This window comes from Clavelina lepadiformis, chromosome 8 (assembly GCF_947623445.1).
Source record: "Clavelina lepadiformis chromosome 8, kaClaLepa1.1, whole genome shotgun sequence".
In the NCBI taxonomy this organism is placed as follows: domain Eukaryota; kingdom Metazoa; phylum Chordata; class Ascidiacea; order Aplousobranchia; family Clavelinidae; genus Clavelina; species Clavelina lepadiformis.
Window position 1 is genome coordinate 15,902,195 of NC_135247.1, and position 21,431 is coordinate 15,923,625.

Genomic DNA, 21,431 nt, shown 5'->3' on the forward strand with positions numbered 1-21,431 from the left:
CTTACTATAACTATCTTATAAATTTTATATTTTAAGCACACCACATTTTGAATGCCTCTCGCAGAAGTTCTAACATCGTTTTGCTCTTCAAGGTAATATTTCACCATCAAACCAAGAATATGCAAAAGCCTAATTTTTAGACTTTGCATTTTGCCTCAACCACGCTGAAGCTATCACTTTTCAAAAAATTAAAAAGTTGCGTTTGTGACAACACGAAGGTCAGTCCTTTGATCTGAACTCACTGTTGTTATAGGATGAATGAAGTGTGTTCGTGGATGCAGTCAAGCATTACTCGGTTTTCGATGAATAAGGTTTAAATGGATTTCGATATTTAGAGATATCTTAAATCAATTTGGAGACCCAGAATATCGAGCTTGCGTTCAAACACGATAGCAGTAACATACAGTCGTCTTCCCACGGGCAACTGGCAGTGTGGTGTATACAATACGTAGGCTAATGGAAGCGAAACATGCATGAAACGGCAACTGAATATCTCGAAATATAAACATTTCATTTCTCATTTGACTTGGTCGGTTCCGGAGCAAAAAGCAGGCAACGCCCTGGGTCACGTGACCCGCACACATATATCTCGTCGTCTCGCGGATGACGCGCGCATATTAGACAGCCACAATTAGACAGCACCAAACTGCAATAAAACTTGTGTCGTGTTATGTAAAGTTATATGGCGTGTTTTATTGCTTAACCGCAGTTACAGTTATTGGCTCTAGGTATAACGGCTATTTCAATAGACCGTGTTTTTCTTGAACTAAACTTTATAACTTACTTTAGACGTTAAATTATATTGTGTGCTTGGCCATCCAAATCCACGCAAAACCATGTTTTTCAAAGGATGCACGTTGGACACGGAGTTTCTCTCGTCAGGCCAAGGGATCATGAAAGTCCTCCTCCTTGGAACAGGGGGTGGAGTGTTTGGGATCATTGCACAAAGTGGTAAGAATTAGCATCTGATTCTTAATAATTCGGAATGAATCATTTTATTCTCCTCAACATCTAAACCAGGGGTGTCCAACCTTTTTGGCCAAAGGGCCACATGCGATTTACCAATGATTGCGCTTGAGTGTTTATTGCTAATTTCTAATTAAAACCCTCACACCAAAATTCTAATCTTAGAAATTAATTGCGATGCAATAAAATTAACTTGAACAGTTGTGCACCCCTGCACTAGAGACTATAGTATATTATCTATCTATTGCTCTATTATCTAGATTATCTATTATCTCTTCTATCTATTGCTCTATAGTATAGACTATAGAGCAGGGGTTCTTAAACTTTTTGGCACACGCCCCCCTTGACGGTACCTAAAAATTTCGCACCCCCCTCATTGCAAAATAAAAAAGCATTAAACAAAACAACAATTTATTTTCAATTAACTTTCATTAATGAGAAGGATGTAGTTGTTTTTGGGAAACCAAACGATTAATTCGAGGCTTTGTGGAAGATAATGCACATCTTAGGTCGGCTGCACAGTCAAGTTTGTTCCTAGGTTTTGTCTTTATGTTCATGAAGATGACGCTGCAAACGACTTGGTCTCAAAACGTCGTTGCTTAGCTTTTCTAAGCATATCACGCATTGCGGTACGACTTTTTCGTTCACTGTGGTATCTATAAAGCCATACGTCAGATAATTTTGGTCATACTTTCTCTTTTTTCCACTCAATACAATTAGTTTAATTACTAAAATATCTGGTTATTAAATCAATACTAAATTTAAGTTTTACTTCATTTTACGGTTTTAATATTGGCTGACGTTGGTTTTACCGTATTTAAACCGGGTGCGCGACATTACTATTTTTATTATGTGTGGCCGACACTGCACACAAGTTTTCAATCGTTAATGACTCGAAAATTATACGTCGTAAACTTCGGATATTTACAGGTTAGTAGCAAAAACATCTGGTTTCCTGTGTACATCATTATTGTAAAACTAAAGAAAATGCATTTAGTGTAAGTTAAGTATTTCTACAAGTGATACATTTATAAAAGTTTTTCTTGTTACACCGCCCCCCGTTGTGAGAAAACAGGTCACGCTAAAAGAGAACAGTTAGTCGAGCTAGGATTGCATGAATGAGTAAAGGAAAACAATACGCTTCAACGCGGAGAGACAACAGATATTATGACGTAACAATTGACGTATTTTAGAATCAAATTTCAAAAATACAATTGCCATCGTGACACACTTTAAAATTTTAATAAAAATGAACCTATAGCGAAAGTCAAGAAAGCATGTTTAGACATAGCTCATATAATAGACAGTTTGTCATCTCTCGCGCCCCCCTTATGAATGTTACACGCCCCCCAAGGGGGGCGCGCCCCCCAGTTTAAGAACCACTGCTATAGAGCAATAGACAAAGAAAGCAAACAATAAATGCCAATTTCTCGAAATGTAAGTTTGCCATGAAGTACGCAGGCGATTCAGTTGATAATATAAGTCTCTGATCTAAACCTTCTAAAAATTGTTTTCATATTAACTCTAGAAATGAATTAAGTCATTTATTCTGTCCAATTATTAGTGAGTGCAATTACCAATATAGGCATTCGCACACCACCGGCCGAGGCTCTGATGTGGGTATCCATTTTCGCTTGGGTTACCACCTTGATTGTGTTCCTTTACGCTGCTTACGGACAGAAATTCTACAATGCATGGGGAGAATTTTACTATTCTTTGATTATCAGCATCCTCTACATTGTCGTCACCGTTGTCTGGGCCGTGTACATGGTAAGTTTCAACGCCTATTTTATCATAGCAGTGTTCATGATTACGTTACAGCATTCTGGATACTGTCCTTTTGTTTTATTCAGACGTTCCCAATTACTATGAACCCGATCGGACTTCTTGTTTTTCTCTTGGCTTTGATCACCACCCTCCTTTACATCGTGCAAATATTAGTTGCTTTTGGGGAGGCACAGGCCAGCGCTGCGAATGCTGCACAAAGTACGCAGCCTTAAGGTAATGATCGTTAGATTGTTTGTGATTGCATGTATTAGTAGCTATTCCAACGCGGAGAGGATTCATAACGTGTTGTTAAGCTCAACTAAACTCTCATTAACAAGCAAGGTTTTATTTTGTAACTCAGCAAGTGAAATGAAATCGAGAACAAAATTGAAGTGAAGATTGCAAGAATGCTTCATCGCCGTGACGAGCTTCCTGTTGGTATAATATTGCTTTAATTAGTGCTGTTTTGTTGAATTAGATACCGCTGTGACATCCGCTCCTATATGTTTACGATATATTGGCATTTACAGTATACATAAGCTGTGTGTGTTAGCAATCCAAAAATAAATTGAATTACTTAACTAAATCTCGTTTCCATTTTTAGTTTTGTGGTTTGTATCGAAATATTTAATCTCGGCCGTAAAGTGGCAGCAGAGTTCGCTAAAAGTGTTTTGCCAGTTATCATAATGGGGAATGCTTTGATGCAAGCGGTATAATCATGTTGCCTTTTAGCTCACACCATCGCCTCTAGCCTAAAACTATGGCACCTAGCGTGGCCAAAATGGAAAAAATGTATGCCCTGCTTGTATTAAAAGCATTTTCTGTCATGATTGACATCATATGTCACACAAGGAAAATTATAATAATTCAATTCAAGACCTTCCTTCAAAATCACAGACATCTCACAGTTCTGTTATAATAAGAATTGTAAGAAAATACATTCAACAAAGGATTTCAAACATTTTTTAAGCAAACGTACAACATTCTTCAGGCATCAAGAAATGTAGAAAAATACAGAAAAAGTTTAATATATATAACTAAGGATTAAAACAGCAATTTTAGGAAATTTATAAAGGAGAGATTTCCTTGTAGGACAAATTAATATCGCTTGTCATCATACAGTAATGCCACTTATAAAATTGTAATGAAAGCGCTAAGATATTTATGTAATGAAAATTCACTCCATACCTTATTTGGTTTACAAACAAGCAAATTTTAGGTGCTTACCCTTTTTCGTTAATTTGTAGGCGAAAAAGTGTTAACTTAAAAGTGGAGTTGTTTTTGAAAAACCTCAGAAACGCACCGTAATTACACAGCATCCAGAAAGGTCGTTGCTTGGCACATCTACACAAGGTATTACAACATTTTATCGTGCCGTAATCCAAACAAAAATTGCCAGTTGTTTTAGCTGGGAAATGCTCCCGTCCAAAAATCCTTTAGTCATCGACGTATAGAGAAAGGAAATTCACATTACTCCACCAGTAAGATTCACTTGACAACAAAGGATGAAATAAATGCGGAGGAATGTTTTGAAAACACATTTGACTACAGCTCTGAAAATTTCCTGTTATCATCAAATTTCCAACTTTCCCATAAAAAACAAACTCAGCAACAACGCGCAGTAGAAGGGGCGCTCAACAACGTGACGTAATCGTCTAAAATTAGTAATTTGCAAAGCACACAAAGACAGCCTTATCGCATGAGATGAACGTTAGCATGTACTGAAGCGCAGCCAAAAAACGGCCGCATAACTTACATAGCATAGACTATAAAGGTACCAACTGCCTAAAAAGAAAGGAAATAGGGGAACCACGCCTTAATGGTCACGTGACCACAAGCATATAAAGTTTGTAAGAAAGGTCGGTTTTAGAGTTTGCTGAGAAGCGATTTGTGCTTCAGATTTGGTGAGATCGCAATAGGAGACTTCGGAATCTAGCAGTACTGCTGATCTTTTCCGATATAATGATCATCATTATGATAGTCATTATGGAAAGTTATACGGAAAGAGTTTTGAAATGAATATAAATATTTTAAGCCGTACTTAAAATTTTATATAAATTTGTTTTAGGTATTTTTGCGTTTATGTTTGAATCTGTTTTGTCTTAACTCAAAAATGAAGTGCAAGTACACCTTGGACTCAAAGTATTTGTCATCAGGGTGCGGTATAAGAAAACTTGTTTCCCTTGGTTTGGGTGGAGGAATCTTCGGAATCATCGCCCGAAACAGTTAGTAACTTTTTAAAGCAAATATGTTTCAACCAAAAGTGAACATTTTCTAAGATATGTGACTTGTAGAAGTTTTATACTATTAATAGCTACAAACATTGACAATTTTAACTTTAGTTGTTGTATTTCTGCTTGACTTCGTACACTTCGTGCTATCCAGATATCAACACCAATGATTCGGCCGAAGCGATGTTGTGGGTGTCAGTATTCGCATGGGTGACCACCTTTATTTTCTACGTATACCGCGCACATGGTAAGGTTGCCTTCACCGCTTGTGGGGAGTTTTACTACTCGCTGGTCATGACCATTTCCTATATCGTCACAACTGTTTTCTGGGGTGTTTATAACGTAAGTGTTGGGTTGAAGAAATGGCATAATTATAATCAAAATGATTTCAACTTGTCGGTGATGTGCGTATAATAAAGATTATATTTCTTTATTTTCAGACTTTTCCACTTAGCAGTCCTGCGAATCGTAGAGGTTTGTTGGTTTTCATCTTGGCCATTCTGATCTGCGTCAACTACCTTGAACAGACCATTTGGTCCGGTATAGCGAGCTACAAATCCTACACGAAGAGCGACCCACCGGCGGAAGGCGCAGTCAACGAGGCGGTTGTAGAAAACGGAAAAGCAGAGGTAGAAATTACTCGTCTCTAAAGGAGCAACGTATACTCTTGATTACTATGTATGTGTGAATAGAGAGCAAACGTGACGATGATATATACAGTAATAAAAAAAACTACTGTAACTTGAGTAAAAAGTAAAAATCGTTTTATAATCTTTTAAACACAGGAAGCCGCTGAACAAACTGAACAAAAATCAGCTGATTAATTTAGCTACTACATTGAACCACCGACCGTCTTCGCTGCAGCCAACAAAATCAAGTTAACTTGCGCGTTTTTTTCAATACGACTCCATGAGGCTTCGTTTGTTTTTGTATCTAAAGCATTGGGCTGATTTTATGCATCGTATTACTTTGATTTTGCATAAGTGTGATTGTTTCTGTGCATTTAGTTGTATGTAGCTACACTCAAAATAAACAAAATTCTAATCTAAAAATGCGCTGTAATTGAGCCACGGTCAACCTTATAGCAATTGAAACACCTCATATTTGCGGTAAACCAACGCCCAATACCAAGGGTGCTAAACACATTCCGCTTGCATTAGGTAACGCCAAATTCTCCGCATATTTTAGCTGATGATTTTGTAATATGTTGCAAGGCAACGGCAGTCTAGAAGGAAACGCGGTGGCGGATTTTCATCGTGGTCAGCATTGCTGGCTCGTTTTTGTTTTGTTTCGGAAACGCAGATTCCTGAAATGCACTGTTGTGTAAAGTATAGCCCCTTCGCTTAAAGAAGAAGGCCTCGAAGTGGATATAATTACATCATCAATTAAACTGCTGCGCCCCATTTAAGAAAACTTAAACTTATAAACTGATAAAGTAAAACAACAACGTAGTGCTCAATCATTAAAATGGAATGTTATACCGTTCAGTTATTGGCACAGATTTCAAACCAAAAGTAACACCATCGTCGCAAAAAAATCTAAAAATATATTTTAAAAACACTGCTGGTGTATTACTGAAAGCAAAAAAACGATGATGTACCTTGCACCTAAATGGTAGCAATAAAAGACTAGTAATATTATTGGTGAAAACATTTTAACAGTTTGATGTTTGACAATTTGACAATCGTGAATCGTAATCCAATAAATCGATATTGTAACCAATTCACAGATAAAACTTTGCAAAAAGAATCGTTTAAGTGTTAAGCACTGCCCAGAATGTTGGGACCAGCGCCATGCTTTAGTAACCAATGAAGATGGATCACCGGTTGACTTAAAATCGGTCAAGGATGACGCTAAAAACTCCATTCAAGTTTGGGAGGCCCAAGTGCCTTTTTAGATTTATAGCAATTGAAAACTTAAACCTTGCCAGCGGCAATCTAAAAAACTATTTTCGCACTTGTTTGTGCATTTAAGGCTTGTTTATAGTATAATGGAATGTAAGTGGAAAGTAACTGCACTTAGGGTGATACCATGTCACATATGCTTTGAAAAAAGCTTTACTTTGTAATCGCAGGTACCACCAAGCAATTGAAAAAAGTTTTGTGCGAGGCGTAACTCATCTGAAACAAATGAAATGTACAGCTATGATAAGGTTGAGCCACATTTTACGATACAAGTGTTACGATACGATAAAAAGCATTTATATTTCATTTTTCGTACCATTGGATACCAAGCAGACACTAACAGATACAGTTTATTAAATAAAAGTTAAAACATGTATCGAACAACATTTGTTCAAACAACCTTTGTTCTCTGCACGCTGTCAGTCGACAATGTTTATTTATTTTAATTCACTTTTTCCTATATAGGTCTACTGTTATTATATCGCACCATAACATTGTGTACATTTATACTATTAAGTCAACTGGTTTAATTCATTCTGGTTTTCTTAAACAACAAATGTTATTCGATACATGAGTTATTGTATCGTTATTCGATACAGACACTTAACTGTACCATTTCAAAAAATAGCCGTCTTATCTTAGTACGTTATCACCATGTTGCAGTTGTAACTGAAATTGCAAAAGAGCAAATTTTACAGAAGAAGTATTTCAAGAAGGTTTTCATCCAACCACTTACACCGGTAACTGGTCCGATTGGTCTGTGTACCATTAGCGCCACCCAGCGCTAAGTTCTAAACCTCTAAACTGCAAAAAATAACAGTCTTAATATGACGTCACAATTACCAAGTTTATTAAAATTTGAGACAAAAAGCACAATATGTTACAATAAAATGTGACGCATCAACGACAAATATTAAGAACAAGCGTTTGAAATATTTAAAATATGATGTATAAGAAGCTTCATCGCTGGTGGCATCTGAACAGAATATGGGATCCTGCAGAAGTCAAATTCAGGAGGAAATTGAAGCTAAATTCACTTTATCCCTTTCATAAAGAAAAAGATGGTTTGTACCAATTGTATGCCATGAAATTTATGAACGCATTGATATATTTCGAATTGGGGTTATTGGCATATATTCCTCAAACTTAAGAAACTGTGAAGTTTTATCTTAGTGTACCATAACGCTATCAGAACGTACCGCACTTTAAGAGATCAAAAAATCAATGTTTTTGTTAAGTGTTAGAATTTTACCAATTTTGGTTGATTTTTGTTTCAAAGTTGTACGCCTATACAGGGTTTTTTTTAAGGTTTGGTTTGGGTGACCGCTAAGTAGTTTTAAGAGACCGCAAGTGTTTCATTTAAATACCAAAAAATAGCCATATTTGCAAGTCCAAATTTTGGGAAACCGCTGGAGAAATTTGGGGGACCGTTTCGGTCCCCCAAAACACCTTAAAAAAAACACTGCGCCTATATTTGGTTGGAGTTAGACAAACCTGATAATAATGACATCAAACATAAGCATATTTTACATAAATGGGAAGAGGCAATTTGTGCGTATAGCCTACGCAGCCTGTCAAAAGTATAACTTGAAAATCAATTAATTTTGCAGCATTCGTGATGGAAGTCCGAAATTTCTCGTTATACATCGGTTTATCAATTTTTATGATTGCCGGAATCGGTGGCCCTATTTACTGGTATCGGCTACAAAAGTTTTCCAATGAACTATTCGACACAATGTTTGTCTTACTGTTTCTCTGGTCGCTGAGGTTAACAACTTTTCATTTAAAATTAACCTAAAAAAGTATTTTGTAAATACTGAACATACGTTATCTCGATATTGCGTAGATTGATAAGCTATAACTGGCAAAAACGTCGAATCTGCATTGAAAAAGATGGACAAAATTACTTCTTCTATATCGGCAACAGTTTACAGTTTTGTGGCGAAATTCACAACATCTACCTCCGTTTGAGGGGGCAGCAGAGCAGCAACGGGCATAAATATTACAGGTAAAGGGAAGTATGCCAACCTCAAGCTGGACTTATAGTTCATCGTTATGTACATGTCTATAGGTTGGTTATAAACGGCTTCAACGTTGAAGAACAGGAAATTACGTCGATGACAACAAACAAGCAGGTTCTGGAGAAATTAGCCAAGCGTCTTGCGTTTCGTTTAAATATCAATTACTTCGACTCTGATGACATATCAGTTGGGTCCGTGAGTTGTTGATTGATAAATTTACTAGTTAATGAATTAATTAATTAATTAATTAATTGTTTAATTTTTATTTTGAAAAAAATACCATTTGCACTTAATGCGCTTGGAAGTAATATTGAATGCAAGTTGCTTTTATAACATTGATACATTTTTACACTTGGGCAGTTTCATGCACTAATCTACGGCTGGGCTAAGGTTTTAGCCTTTTAGCCCGTTTTTCTGTGCTTTATGACATAGCTAAAACTTTTTGAGCTGACCTAAAACAAAACAATTTCAACAGACATATCGTTCGTCACACAAATCCGAAGACATTTGTTGCGAAAGCATCTCTTCCAAGCAAGAAGCCACTAAACGCAAAGAGAGTCAGCATCGCCAGAGCTACCTTGGATGCGTTCTACTAAAACCGTTACTCAGGATAATTTCTAAGTTATTTTTTCAGTCCTTGTGAGACTTGGTGTGGTGTTGTAACATTAACCATAAGTTGCAAGTCGATCAAAAGATTCGTTTTATTCTTTGCCTGACAATACTAACTACATTTCACTCACAAAGAATGATTTCCGTTTTGAAAATTGCTTCGGTAAAATTTAACTTACTTTCCTTTTAGAAGCTACTGTTAAGGATCTGCTGAAATGCGATAAATCATTTGGTGGTTTACGTCCACACATTGTCGCTAAAAAGCTGAGAATAAATTATTCTTTGCATAGTTTTCTGTTTGTTGAGTGAAAACAAAGAGGTCAAGTCAGAGGTCAGAGGTCAGCATGAGCTCACCTCGAAAGTTATTGTTTTGTTATTTATTTTAAATTTGCATGCCATTAGTTAGTAAGTTTGAATTAATGTTTTTCCTTATAAACATGTCCAAACATTAGACAGGGTAAAAATGTTCCACAAATCATTCTTCCTACAATTGCGCAAGTGAGACGAAACGAAATTGGTAACGAGTTCCTTTTTAAAAGCGTTTTGTAATGATCAATATTTGTCTAAAATTAGGAACTGTATTCAAAATACTTTTTTGTAAAACTTGCCTATAGCAATGAGCTAGACGCACAACTTGTCTGTTAGCGTACGATAATTATATTACAACATGGTCATGAAATAAACAATGATGTAATATGTACACCAAACTTGCGGTTGAAAGACAATTTTTCTGGGGGAAAAACTTTCCCCGCTGAAATTGTTCCGGAGAACAAGTTTTCAGGGGCATTTTGGTGACGTATATCGTTGGCAATAAATGTGCTAGAACTGGATGCATAAATGTGTCTGAACGTGACTTTTGTAACATAAAAGCAAAGCTAACCAAGTTACAATAAACACATTAAAAACAATTTCGTTCATCGAGTTGAAGCAAAAAACTTGAAGGTATAAATACATGATTAACTGTAGATATGATGATAGTTGTTTTTAGTGGAGACAGCTTTTGGCTTAAAACGCTCGTGCGGGTATATTGTCAAATACTTTGGATAAAGACAACTATCGGTTGAAATACTCGCAGCGGCCTGCAAAATCCAGTTTTCCGGCCGACATGCAGGTTACACACATACACACAATGGTATCTGGAGAACCGTGATCGACCACATAACGACCTTGTCGGATTACGGTAAAGATTGGGCACAAAGAATCGCAAAGCAACAGCAAAGAGCTAGCGGTCGGCTCTGAAAAAGCTTGCTGATACTAATTACCTAAATGTTGATACGAATAATGTGGCCGATTTTCGGCGTTATGTTTTAAAATATACGGATTAAACGACGAATCCGCGATGTTAAACCGGATGCCCTGGAGGCCAGTTTTACCGCACGACCATAAATCTTACTCGCGGAGGCACGTTCAGACGCAGGCCATCATAGTTAAAGTGCTAATAAGCTTATGTTTATAAAACACGGTTGTACAGGTTTGTGTCAACCTTGCACGCTTGGACAAGAATGCCACACTCTGTCACTTTGCGCTGAGCATTTTGCTGGAAGAGTGTAGTTTGCAGTCGACAGAACTCTGTGTAACTTATCGCTTTACTTGTGTAATTTAGTCAAATGGTTTTATCTTAATCTACTTTACGTCACATTCGACATTCGGCATTCTCCTATTACCAAGAATACAAATTCTGCCGCCAAAACTTCCCGCCAGAAAAAAAGGGAAATGATAGGATATTGTGTGGATAACTACCATTTTGAAAGCGTTGTTTCTCACTTTAGTCGAAAAAACTTGTCTCAGCAGAAACTCAAATGAACGAAATAAAAAACATCGAGACAGTATTACGTTCCCTCACCGGTCTGTTTACGAAAGCATAAATGGTTAGGTTTAACTTATCTGTAACTGTTATAAACAATGATTTAACGGGCCGCTATTATTTACGACGACATTATTTAGCGTTAAAATTTAATTTTCGATCGCTTGTTAAGTGTAACGAATCACATCATCTAAATTAACTGTGTGAGTAATTCCATATACGCGTAAATATTGTTCAAGCCTGTTTGGAGGTGTTCGAGGTTTTGTATTAGAGAAGGAATTGACCAACTGTTAACATTAACACCAGTAATTACGCAGTTATTTATATGGTGTAACGTATTGAAGACAGTGACGCTATAACAATGACTAACAACGACGATGTATAGCCATTGTCACGTTTAAGGGTAAATAGTAAATATGCACGATGTTATACTACAGTGTTTAATGAGAATATGTTTGCTGCTTGGTTTTCTAAAAACTGTTTCGTTGTGTGTGACTTTTACTGTGGACTTGCTGAGGTCAAACGAATTTCACTCAAATTAATCAAGAAACTCTGACATTACACCAATGATGTTTTTAGTTGGTCGAAAATTTGAGAAACGCATCAATCTTCCTGCAGCACGTGACCATACGAGAAACAACATTTCCTGATGACGTCATGAAAACCTTTCTTTTAAATTTTTGACGACATATATATATATATATATACTATGTCGTATTTATAACTTTTTGACGATTTCATGAAGTTTCGAGAAAAATGTTATCGGAATCGAAGTGAAAAGATAAAGATCAAGTCTATTTCACAATCAAGGGGATGGACGGAGAGTTCGTCTCTTTGTCTTCCGCCCCCGTATCAGGTTCACTGGCAAAAGCCACAATATTTTGTTAGAAAACTAAAACAAAGGAATACTGACCGTTAGAACAAGGGTAACGAGCGATTAAAATCTATTTTTATTGTATATCACGGTATTAGTAAGAACGCCTACACATTTTGGTCGGGTAACTTAAAAACTGTGCGAATTTACGTCTAAAGGGACGGAAATCATGACGCAGATTAAGTTAATACGGACAGGAGAAAGAACAGTTAAGCGGTTTTCTAACTTACTACATTCGGTATCTAAAATAAGACAGACAAGATACACATAATAAGATAATGATGAAAACGGAGATCTGCTCATTTCCAGTGTCTCTTTGATCCTACAATGATTTCCTTTCTCGTAACAAAATCGTGAAACAAACTTCTTTTTGTACAACACACAAAGTTTATTGTCGTCGATGGTATCATGCTGTAGCGCGGACACTATCTAATTAAAAAGAAAAGGGAAATTTCTTTTTCGATTACGTCACGTGCTAGTTTTCGGGAAACAACAAATCCGTCTCCTAAAATCCCGGCTTGATATTGTCACAACCGCCAGTCTACCTCCAGTGGTGTCAAATTTAATTTAAATCCTTGCTGGACATCACAGCGTGAATAAGTGCGACCGCTGAAGACAATAAGACGGCGGCCACCGTTGAAACAGCGTCCAGCTGTCGCCACACACGATGTCCCCCTTTATATTGAAATGCGGTAGGTAATCAAAGGATTCTTAACACGGGGACCCGCTTTTCACCTTTTAAAAGTCGTTAAACCATTTTCCAATACAAAAGCGTTTCAAGTATTATAATATATTGAAATATATTATATTATGGGATATTTACAAGTTTTTCAACTGTCCTCAGTAAGTATGTTATTTCATAGGAATTACTAGAAATCGTGCTGCACTGAAAACCTTTCCCTGTTAAGTATTTGAGCATTCGTCAATGAATGCATTACTGTTTAATATGGTCATATGTTATACGACAAAAATCGATTTAACTACATTGATCAATTGTTTTTCTCTAAAGCTGGGTTGCGCGGTGAAAACAGGCCGGGTCACAGTTAATTGCAAGCATTGTATCTGACCTGAATTAAAGCCAGCCAGGCAGGCTACATTCTTGAGTGACAAAGTTTGTCCCTTAAATGGCCTTTTGTATCTCAATCTGCCTTTATCCACATTTAGCCTATATCTTGGGCAATTAATAGCACGGTTGACTGGTAATCTTATACAACAATCGCGATATGACCAAAATAGGGATTTGTGAGGTTGGCCGTTTAGGGCAGTGATTCATGCCTGTGTCTAAATCTGGCCGCCCCTTGTCGAAATTTAACCCAAATCACTTCAATCAGCAGTTGCGTTTATGCCAAAATATGTTCCAGAGATTGACAAGCATTATCAGCGGCTTAAAACCCTTTCACTGATGGTTATCAGCTTGAAGACATACCCTTACTCCGTAGTCACCAAATATTTTAGGACTGATTTGGCCCGACGAGTTCGAAAGACGGAAAACCTGTGATCGCAGGTTAAACATTTTGCTTGCATCATTAAGCTCTATAGGGTCGTTACCGACGTCACAATGCGATACCTGTTACGTCTGCTTAACTTTGCACATGACCATGCGCAACTTTGACCGAGGTTGTCAAAAACCGCACGGTCGGGTTACACAAAGCCATCGGCAACAGAAAACATAAGCGTCTACAACAAATTGTTTTTCCCATGAACTTTGTTTTTGCAAAACGTTTGGGATCAACGCTGCTTACAACGACCCCAAATGCTTTGTGGTGTTGAGTCCTGGCGGTGATTTTTGAAACTTGGAATGTTGCCTTTTCGAGGCAGCAATGCGATATCGTTACGTAAGCATACCATTCGATTATGAAGTTAAGCCAAAACAAGGCTAAAGTCGAATTGTGTTAAAGTTTATTTTGGTTATTAAATTACGACGCTCTTCGGATCGCTATGTGGGGGTTAACCCTGCGATTCGGGGTCACAGGGACCTAACTGTCGGCCCGAAGACGACGATTTAAACGATTTAAGCAAAAGCAAGTAATGGAACGCTAAAGAAGAATCCATTCATCTGTTTACAAAGGTGTTATGTATACAAATTTTCGAGCTCTCATGTTTTCAATTAAACGTGATGCTTGAGAGAGTGTAAAAACACATTTACGACGTTTAAAGTGGTAAACAATTTTTGTGGCCTCATTTGGCGGTGAAGTTGCAAAAAAAAGAGGTTTCTTACAAAGGAGCTAAACGTTTCAGTTTACCTTGCCAAAGTGATTATAAGCGATAATATATTGTGCAGGTTGAGTCGAAACCACTTGAACTCCAACTGCTGAGACAAAACCCAGTTCCAAAATATCGTCGTTTTTCGCAGAGAGTGATCAATCAAAAGTTGAAGATAAAATCGAGCACACAAATCGAATTACGCATACAAGACGTAATCAGATGTTAAGCAGAAAAGCCATTCACGTTCTGATCATCACATAGCTAAGACACGAGTATTTATTAACTGGTGTCTGTAAGGATGTCCTAATGTCAACACTCAGCCGTCCATTAAAGACACTGGAAAACAACTTAAGATTCGTAATCGGACAAATGAAGCGAAAATACGTCCACCTGGAAAACAGCAACCACGTCAAACGCTGACTGCACAAAACAAATCACGGTTTTGAAAAGAGCACGAATTTCGAGTTGAGCTCAACGTACGTTATTATTTATATTTGAATACTTTATTATACATTTGCTAGAAAAATAAACGCGATTGGTTGTTAGTTGAAAAACATCGTTATGGTCTTATTCAAAATAACTTTATAATTATAACTAATTTCATGTCCAAAAATATTGATGGATTGCGATAGAAGAGTAATATCCCTCGTGGCATTATCACGCACCAGTGTAACTGACATCACCAAATCTGACGCCAGTAAGTTTTCTGTTTTCTTACAGCAAACGCCAGATTGTCGACATTGGGTGTCAGATTTCGTGATAAGTGGATTCTGAGAGCGCGGCTCCCTATCTTGACATCATCTTAACGACATCAAAACACTTTTTACTGGAGAATGTGACAAGTAATGATGTTTTAAAACGTTTTCCTTCCTGACCCTAATAAAAGCCACTTGTAACATGATTGTTGTCGAATCTCCATATTGCACCAACCAGTTTGTCAGCAAATCGAATTGCACCATAGTAAACTTTATCGTGCTGATTGGGCGTTGTATTTTTGGTTTATGAATCATATTTTCGGTCAAAAATAAACAACAAGACAACAAATAATCAGAGACAGCAAAACATAAAGACCTACACAAATTAAGTTTAATGGCGCCAGCGTGAAAGATATAATTGCTTAGGCGTTCCACGAAGACGTTTTTGCGGAAACCCTTGGCTATAGTAACCATAAAGGCTTTAGTGTTGGCAAAAAAGATCTCCGTTTGAACGCTTGTCAAATTCCCAATGTGGTCACACAGCTTTCCACCATGACTGTATTTTAGACGCCTTAGAACTGTCGGTTTGTAATAGGATCTCGGGTTATATGCTTACTCTTGTCTGTAGCGTTGTCTTTGTTTGAAACAGTGAAAGCTGAACATTTCCAAGTTTTGTATTTAGTAAGAAAACAAAACGGTCCAATTGCAAATTACCATGGTCGCACTTTCTTCAACTGAGAACGTAATTTTCTCCTAGGCCGCAAGGTTATCTACGAACTGAATCAAGTGCGTGCTGCGTGGACCAGAGAGACCCTAAGAAAATAAACAAGCATGTTGCAAAACAAAACAACATGCCACTGCCTCATGTGATTGCGGAGAAGTAAAAGTGTAAAGCAAAGAATTTGTTCGATAAAAATTTTGATAAAATTTCGACGAGTCCTATCCTAAATCTTGAGGCCATGGCAATTTTTCTCCATCGCGACCTTTCTTGTCAGTCAGAAGTTCCCTCCCACTCCCATATAAGCGCGGGTTTGACTGCGGATGCGCTTCGTATTTGTCGCAGTAACAGTATTACTGTCGCAGTATTACTCACTGTGTCTAACTCTAAACGGCGCGTATACCATTTGACTCTATGCTGATGATTTATAGTATAGAGGGAGACGAGCAATACATCAACATCTAAATACCAGTCATAAAGTCATCAGTGACATCTAAGCTCTGGCCGTTACTGTTGATTGACATATGACTAAAAAATTTTCTTTCTTTAACTCCGCAAGCGCAAAAAACTTCGCAATAAATTTGAAGTCGGAAATACTTGCTTCGACACATTTTTGCAACGCATATTCGTAAAGAAAAATTTATAGATCGTGTAATGCATTGTCTTTAAAGCAACAAGACTGAATCAATGCGGAGAGTGAATTCTGGTATAAATTATCGTCGATATGAAAACAATAACAACATAACAACGTTGACGTCTTTTTCCAGACCTTCTGCTGGTTCCTTTGGGTCAGCGGCAATGACGGTGGAAGGCGTCTTGTTAATTTCCTCGGCGCAAATAGGCAACCGACTTGTGCGTAAGCTGGATGAGAAGCACAGCGATGCCGGTACGGTTTCCTATCATAACGGCATTAATCGATTTAAAAACCATATATTTAATTATATAAGAAATCGTTGGCAACGGACACTGAGGAATTTTTTTCTGCTGTATACTAAATGCCCTTTGACCGTGAATAGAACTTGACTATCTTTAGAAGCATAACAATGCTGCACTTAGCGACCTCATGGTAACTTGTTAGTGGTATGGGCAAAACAAAATGCGACCGCAGCCTGCCTGCATTTGTCGTTAGGGGCGGGGCGATCGTGTTAGGCTTGCTTTTATACGCAGGGTTCGACTAGTTGAAAAACGTAGTTAAGTTTTGTGGAGAAAGTACTGGTAGAGGTACAAGCATTCAACATCACATCACATCTTTTTCCTTATTCGAACAGATTTGAGCTTTGTGCGTTAAAGCAGCAATTTTGTGCCCGACAAGGCCGTGTTGTTTTTGACCAGTAGCTCTAAGAACAACTTTATTCCACCAAAGATAATCTTTACTCAGCAAACCTGAGAATTAAGTTTACGTAAACGCGCCCAAAACAGAGACCGGGGTTAAATAGTTTCGCGAGCGTCTTAACAAAATATTCACACGCAAGGTAAAATGCCCGACAGTTTTTACCCTTATTTGGCCCCACTGCGTGATTGGAGCTTAGCAACGGCGCAAGGAGGCTTTAGATTCGCGTGTGGCAGTCAAAAGAAGTTTAAATACCAAAAATGCAACACTAAGAAACCAAGGTCAAATGTTATACCGTTATCTTTAGAGATAGTATAATTGATTAAATTCTTAAAGCCAGGCTCAGCCTTTTTACTATGACTCAGATCCACAACAGAATATTTGAGTCTATTAGGTGTTATTTCAGAGTTAAGAAAAATAACAAAATCAAGAAAAGCGCACCGACTGCAAACTAAGCGAACTTCCTATATCGCTTTCGCAAAACCAAATGACGTAAAAAAACATATTTGACCGCGTGAGGTGTGAGGTGACATTGGAAGATTACCAAGTGTTTTTTGTTTTGCACTTACAGCCAAGTATGTGACTCAGCCAAAATGAAATTAAAGGGTATTTCCTGAAAGACTGATACATTAACTAATGGCCGGTTTGTTTGAAAATGTACTGCTTTGCTGACTCGTATTTGGGCAGCGTCGAAGGTTTTCACAACAGATTATTGGGTCAAGCGTACGGTAAGTTTTATAGCAGTCGTGGTATGCTTGGCAGTTGAACCAAGAAAACAGTAAGAAATGTGTCAGGAAGTCTATGGCGTTTCTGGGTTCGGTTGTCTGTCATCAGCAAGTGATAGTGACAGGGCGGGAAATTATTGTTCGGTTTCATTCAAGTTAAAAATAGTTGCCCAAGTTTGGTTTTATGGTTAGCAATATTGAAAATGCCAAAGGATATCGGCTATCGGGTTATAAACTGGATATCATGGACTTTATCTTTCGTTCGTTAATGCTTCCTAACGATACAGTACAACAAGTTAAATCTTTCCATCACAAACACTCTTGTTGTATGTTGAAATGCTTTTTTTGCTCAATTAAAACAATAAGGAATATCACACAAAGGTACACAGTATCTCTGTAAACAACGCTTTCGTTTACTATATTGAGACTTATAATTTATAGTTGAACTCTGAAAAAGTAATACATCAGACATTAGAGACCGGACCACACGTCACAGAGAACTACTTGAAAATCGTTGTAAATCTTCTTATTGTTCTTATAAGGAAGCCGTGAAATTTATATTAGAACAAAATAGACCCTTCGATTGTTGTTTGTTTGTTTGTTTGTAGGTAGGTCTGGTATACCCTGTGTGTTGTCTGTCTGTCGATTCTATTTCGGACCGCAATTAGTAAGTTTACAGCATTATATCCGATACTTTTTCTTGGTTCAAATATTACGTTACGTCGCCCATAGATTTTAAGAGGTGTGGCAAAAGGTTTGAAATATTTCTACCGACAAAGTATCTGGCGCTGAGACCATTAATCTAAGTTGGTTATTTTTTACGAAATAACCTCCTAAAGTCGCAACAAAAATTTATTAACTTTACTAACCGTTTCCTGGTATTTCGTAGTCGACTATAACACCTCATTAACATAACTAAATATGCGATTTTAGGAAAGAAATGTAATTACAAAGTTGTATTTCTATGCCAGTCGGAGGCTTCATTAACTGTCGTTACAGGCTTGTAATTTCGTCTGATCATACAGCTGGGAGCCTATCTACGTCAAATAGAGTGCCGGGTTTCCGTTGTATTTCGCCGTCCATACAAGATTCTTGTAATGATTGGGACAAGCACAAGTCGCAACTTATAATCAACTTAAACCATTTCCTCTGTTAGCTGGCTTAAATATTGGTTGTGCGGGGGCAGTGTCAGATCTAAGAATTGTGCGGATGAAGCACGGCAATTGGGTCCTAGTGTTTACGTCTTGGGCACTGATTAGTAACAAAGAGAAGACGGATGTTAACTTGAATGCCAACTGACTTTGGAATTTCGTAGGGCGAATTGTCTATGCATTTTTGCTGACCCTTATCTCGTTTTACAGTGTGACGTCTAAAAAACGTTTTTAAACAAATTTAAAAAGAGATTTTTAGGAGAAAATCTCGCGCTGCCGCTGCTTCAACCAAGACTCAACTTTTAACACCGACCGCCTAGGTCTCGTTCGACAGATATAATATAAACACTACAGGATTAGCATGGCTAAAATTCACGACGTCCCTAATCTAACATTTTAGGGTGTTTGAAATCTGTCCCAAACGTCGTAATAATTAATGATAATAGCCGAACGGAATTCAAACATGTACACTGGATTGTGGCGCTCGACACGGCCACACAAGAGGCCTAAAACACACAAGTGACACTTCACCTGTTAAGGTACTTGTTTGTTTGACCGTAGAGAAACCTACTGCCTTAGTTTGCATAATACCAATGCAAGCACGCAGGTGTTAAGATAACAAATACCGTGAAAGAATGCACACTTTGTTGTAGATATAACTATGCCTATATAGTGTATAGGTAGTATCGTTTGGACAGTAATGACCTGTCGTTTCCACGCGATCGTCTGAATAGCGATCTTATTTGTGACAGAAACGACCAGGCGTTTTTTTGGTTCTTCTCTGTATGGCAATATACACCAAGCGTGATTTTGACACATTTCACGTGGTATTTGCACGTAACAGTAGGATAATGCATAAGAAATATAAATATGAACACTTTTTTTTCAAGACAAAAAGCAAGTCAAACGTCATCTATCAATAAACACGTTAATAAATCAGTATCTTGAAGACCAGTACGCCATTGCGAAAGTCAAAATGGAAAGGTAATAATATTTTTGTTTTGCGCTGAAAGAGGCGCTCAAAAATGAGTGAACGTTTTCCTAGACCTTTCCCAGATAAGAAACTCGATAAAGAGTGACTTGGAGATGGGAATGATAAACTAAAGTGAAATCTGGAAACATTTTACTGCGCATAAGTTCCACTAAATCGTTGGTTTAGATCCACATACGATGCTGTTTGTGTTACTCAAATTGCATAAGAAATTGTTCTCGTATTTCAACAATGCTTGATTTAATGCTAACAACATAGGTTTTAGGTATAGAGCTGATACACCCACCAATGTTTGAATTCAAGTTTTAATATAACTACTCGATAAATGGAACATTGAATATTTTCAACGCGAAGGTGATATATTCGTTTTACTGTTGACTCTTTTACACGTTCAACTGTAACTGTTGTCTTAAATTTCGAATGTCAAATTTAATCTGCGCGAAGTGGCCTAACGCCATCATGAACCAAATTCACACCCGGCTGTTCTTTTAATGCCGGGGTAATCAGGCCTACCATGTTTACTGTGTTTGCCAGTTAACCTCAATTGTCATCCAATTAGGGTTTGATCTCGGCGGCATTTTATATACGACAGCCTCTGACCCTCGCCAAAAAATACCTCGTAAACTCAACTCTGTCAACCTAAAAGCAAATTTTCAAGTGGCTTGGGCAGGAAAATAATTTTTTGACGCATTTGAAACCCATTTAGTATCTCATGACACAAAGAAATCTGCCGACTTACGATGTGGGGATGTGGTATCCCAATCGTTGTCTTTCACTTGAGTGTTTCTTACAGGACAGTTCTTAAATCATGAGCTTTAAATTTATACATAACTTATTTTGTGTAAACTGTAAAATACCATAATTACGTAAATGAACGTGTTCATCAGTAAGTTGCTATTACATGGAAGAAAGTAAAACAACGTATTTTTTATTCATTAAAAGAAGTTTTTATGTGACTATTTTTGATAAATTGTATCACGTCCATAATGTTTGTCTTAAATTTATAACATAAATGATTAATCCGCATTTTTAACCACTTAAAAAGCAGTACGTCATGTAAAACTACGATATTAATAAATTCATCATGTGTAAGTCATTTACTTGTTAATAATTAGGTGTTTTCTGTGACAATTAGCAGAAAACCACGCTCGGCCGTACGTCACGGACAACGAAAGTCTCAAAGTGTTACTTTTTTCTAGTTTCGAAAGACAGCTACTTGCCTGTTGTTCTCATAACGTTTTCAGCTTGGAAAGGGAAAGGACGTGCCTGGGAGCTCCAGGACATCGAGTCGTGAGTTTAATATCTGCCGGCTGGAAGTACTTGTAATGCGGCCTCGAGTTCGTATTGAGACGAGGAAAAGTAGACTGGCGGAAAGGCGGCTGGAGTTAGTCACCGCGGGTGAATGTCAGCATTCGGTCGATTAACGGAGACGTTAAAGGT

General features: G+C 37.6%; 2 protein-coding genes and 1 long non-coding RNA gene across 4 annotated transcripts; all 3 read left to right on the top strand.

The window, feature by feature from the left end:
* Nucleotides 1-764: 764 nt before the first annotated feature.
* On the top strand, nucleotides 765-6,010 carry LOC143469427 (uncharacterized). Its single transcript, XM_076967122.1, has 7 exons — nucleotides 765-951; nucleotides 2,552-2,736; nucleotides 2,820-2,963; nucleotides 4,802-4,958; nucleotides 5,119-5,306; nucleotides 5,405-5,593; nucleotides 5,750-6,010. The coding sequence occupies exons 1-7, from the start codon at nucleotides 837-839 to the stop codon at nucleotides 5,786-5,788; spliced, it is 1,017 nt and encodes a 338-aa protein (XP_076823237.1). The 5' UTR covers nucleotides 765-836; the 3' UTR covers nucleotides 5,789-6,010.
* Nucleotides 6,011-7,768: 1,758 nt separating this feature from the next.
* Nucleotides 7,769-9,787, top strand: LOC143469302 (cation channel sperm-associated auxiliary subunit TMEM249-like). Its single transcript, XM_076966951.1, has 5 exons — nucleotides 7,769-7,932; nucleotides 8,479-8,635; nucleotides 8,715-8,876; nucleotides 8,940-9,080; nucleotides 9,365-9,787. Exons 1-5 carry the CDS (start codon nucleotides 7,812-7,814, stop codon nucleotides 9,483-9,485), a joined length of 702 nt encoding a protein of 233 aa, XP_076823066.1. The 5' UTR covers nucleotides 7,769-7,811; the 3' UTR covers nucleotides 9,486-9,787.
* A 3,390-nt stretch (nucleotides 9,788-13,177) lies between these two features.
* On the top strand, nucleotides 13,178-15,397 carry LOC143469260 (uncharacterized). Of its 2 annotated transcripts, XR_013119091.1 has the most exons (3): nucleotides 13,178-14,244; nucleotides 14,458-14,857; nucleotides 15,102-15,397. It is a non-coding gene; the product is annotated as an uncharacterized LOC143469260 (long non-coding RNA). The 2 variants fall into 2 exon arrangements; XR_013119090.1 differs by lacking the exon at nucleotides 13,178-14,244 and having other exon boundaries at nucleotides 14,258-14,857.
* The last annotated feature ends 6,034 nt before the right edge of the window (nucleotides 15,398-21,431 follow it).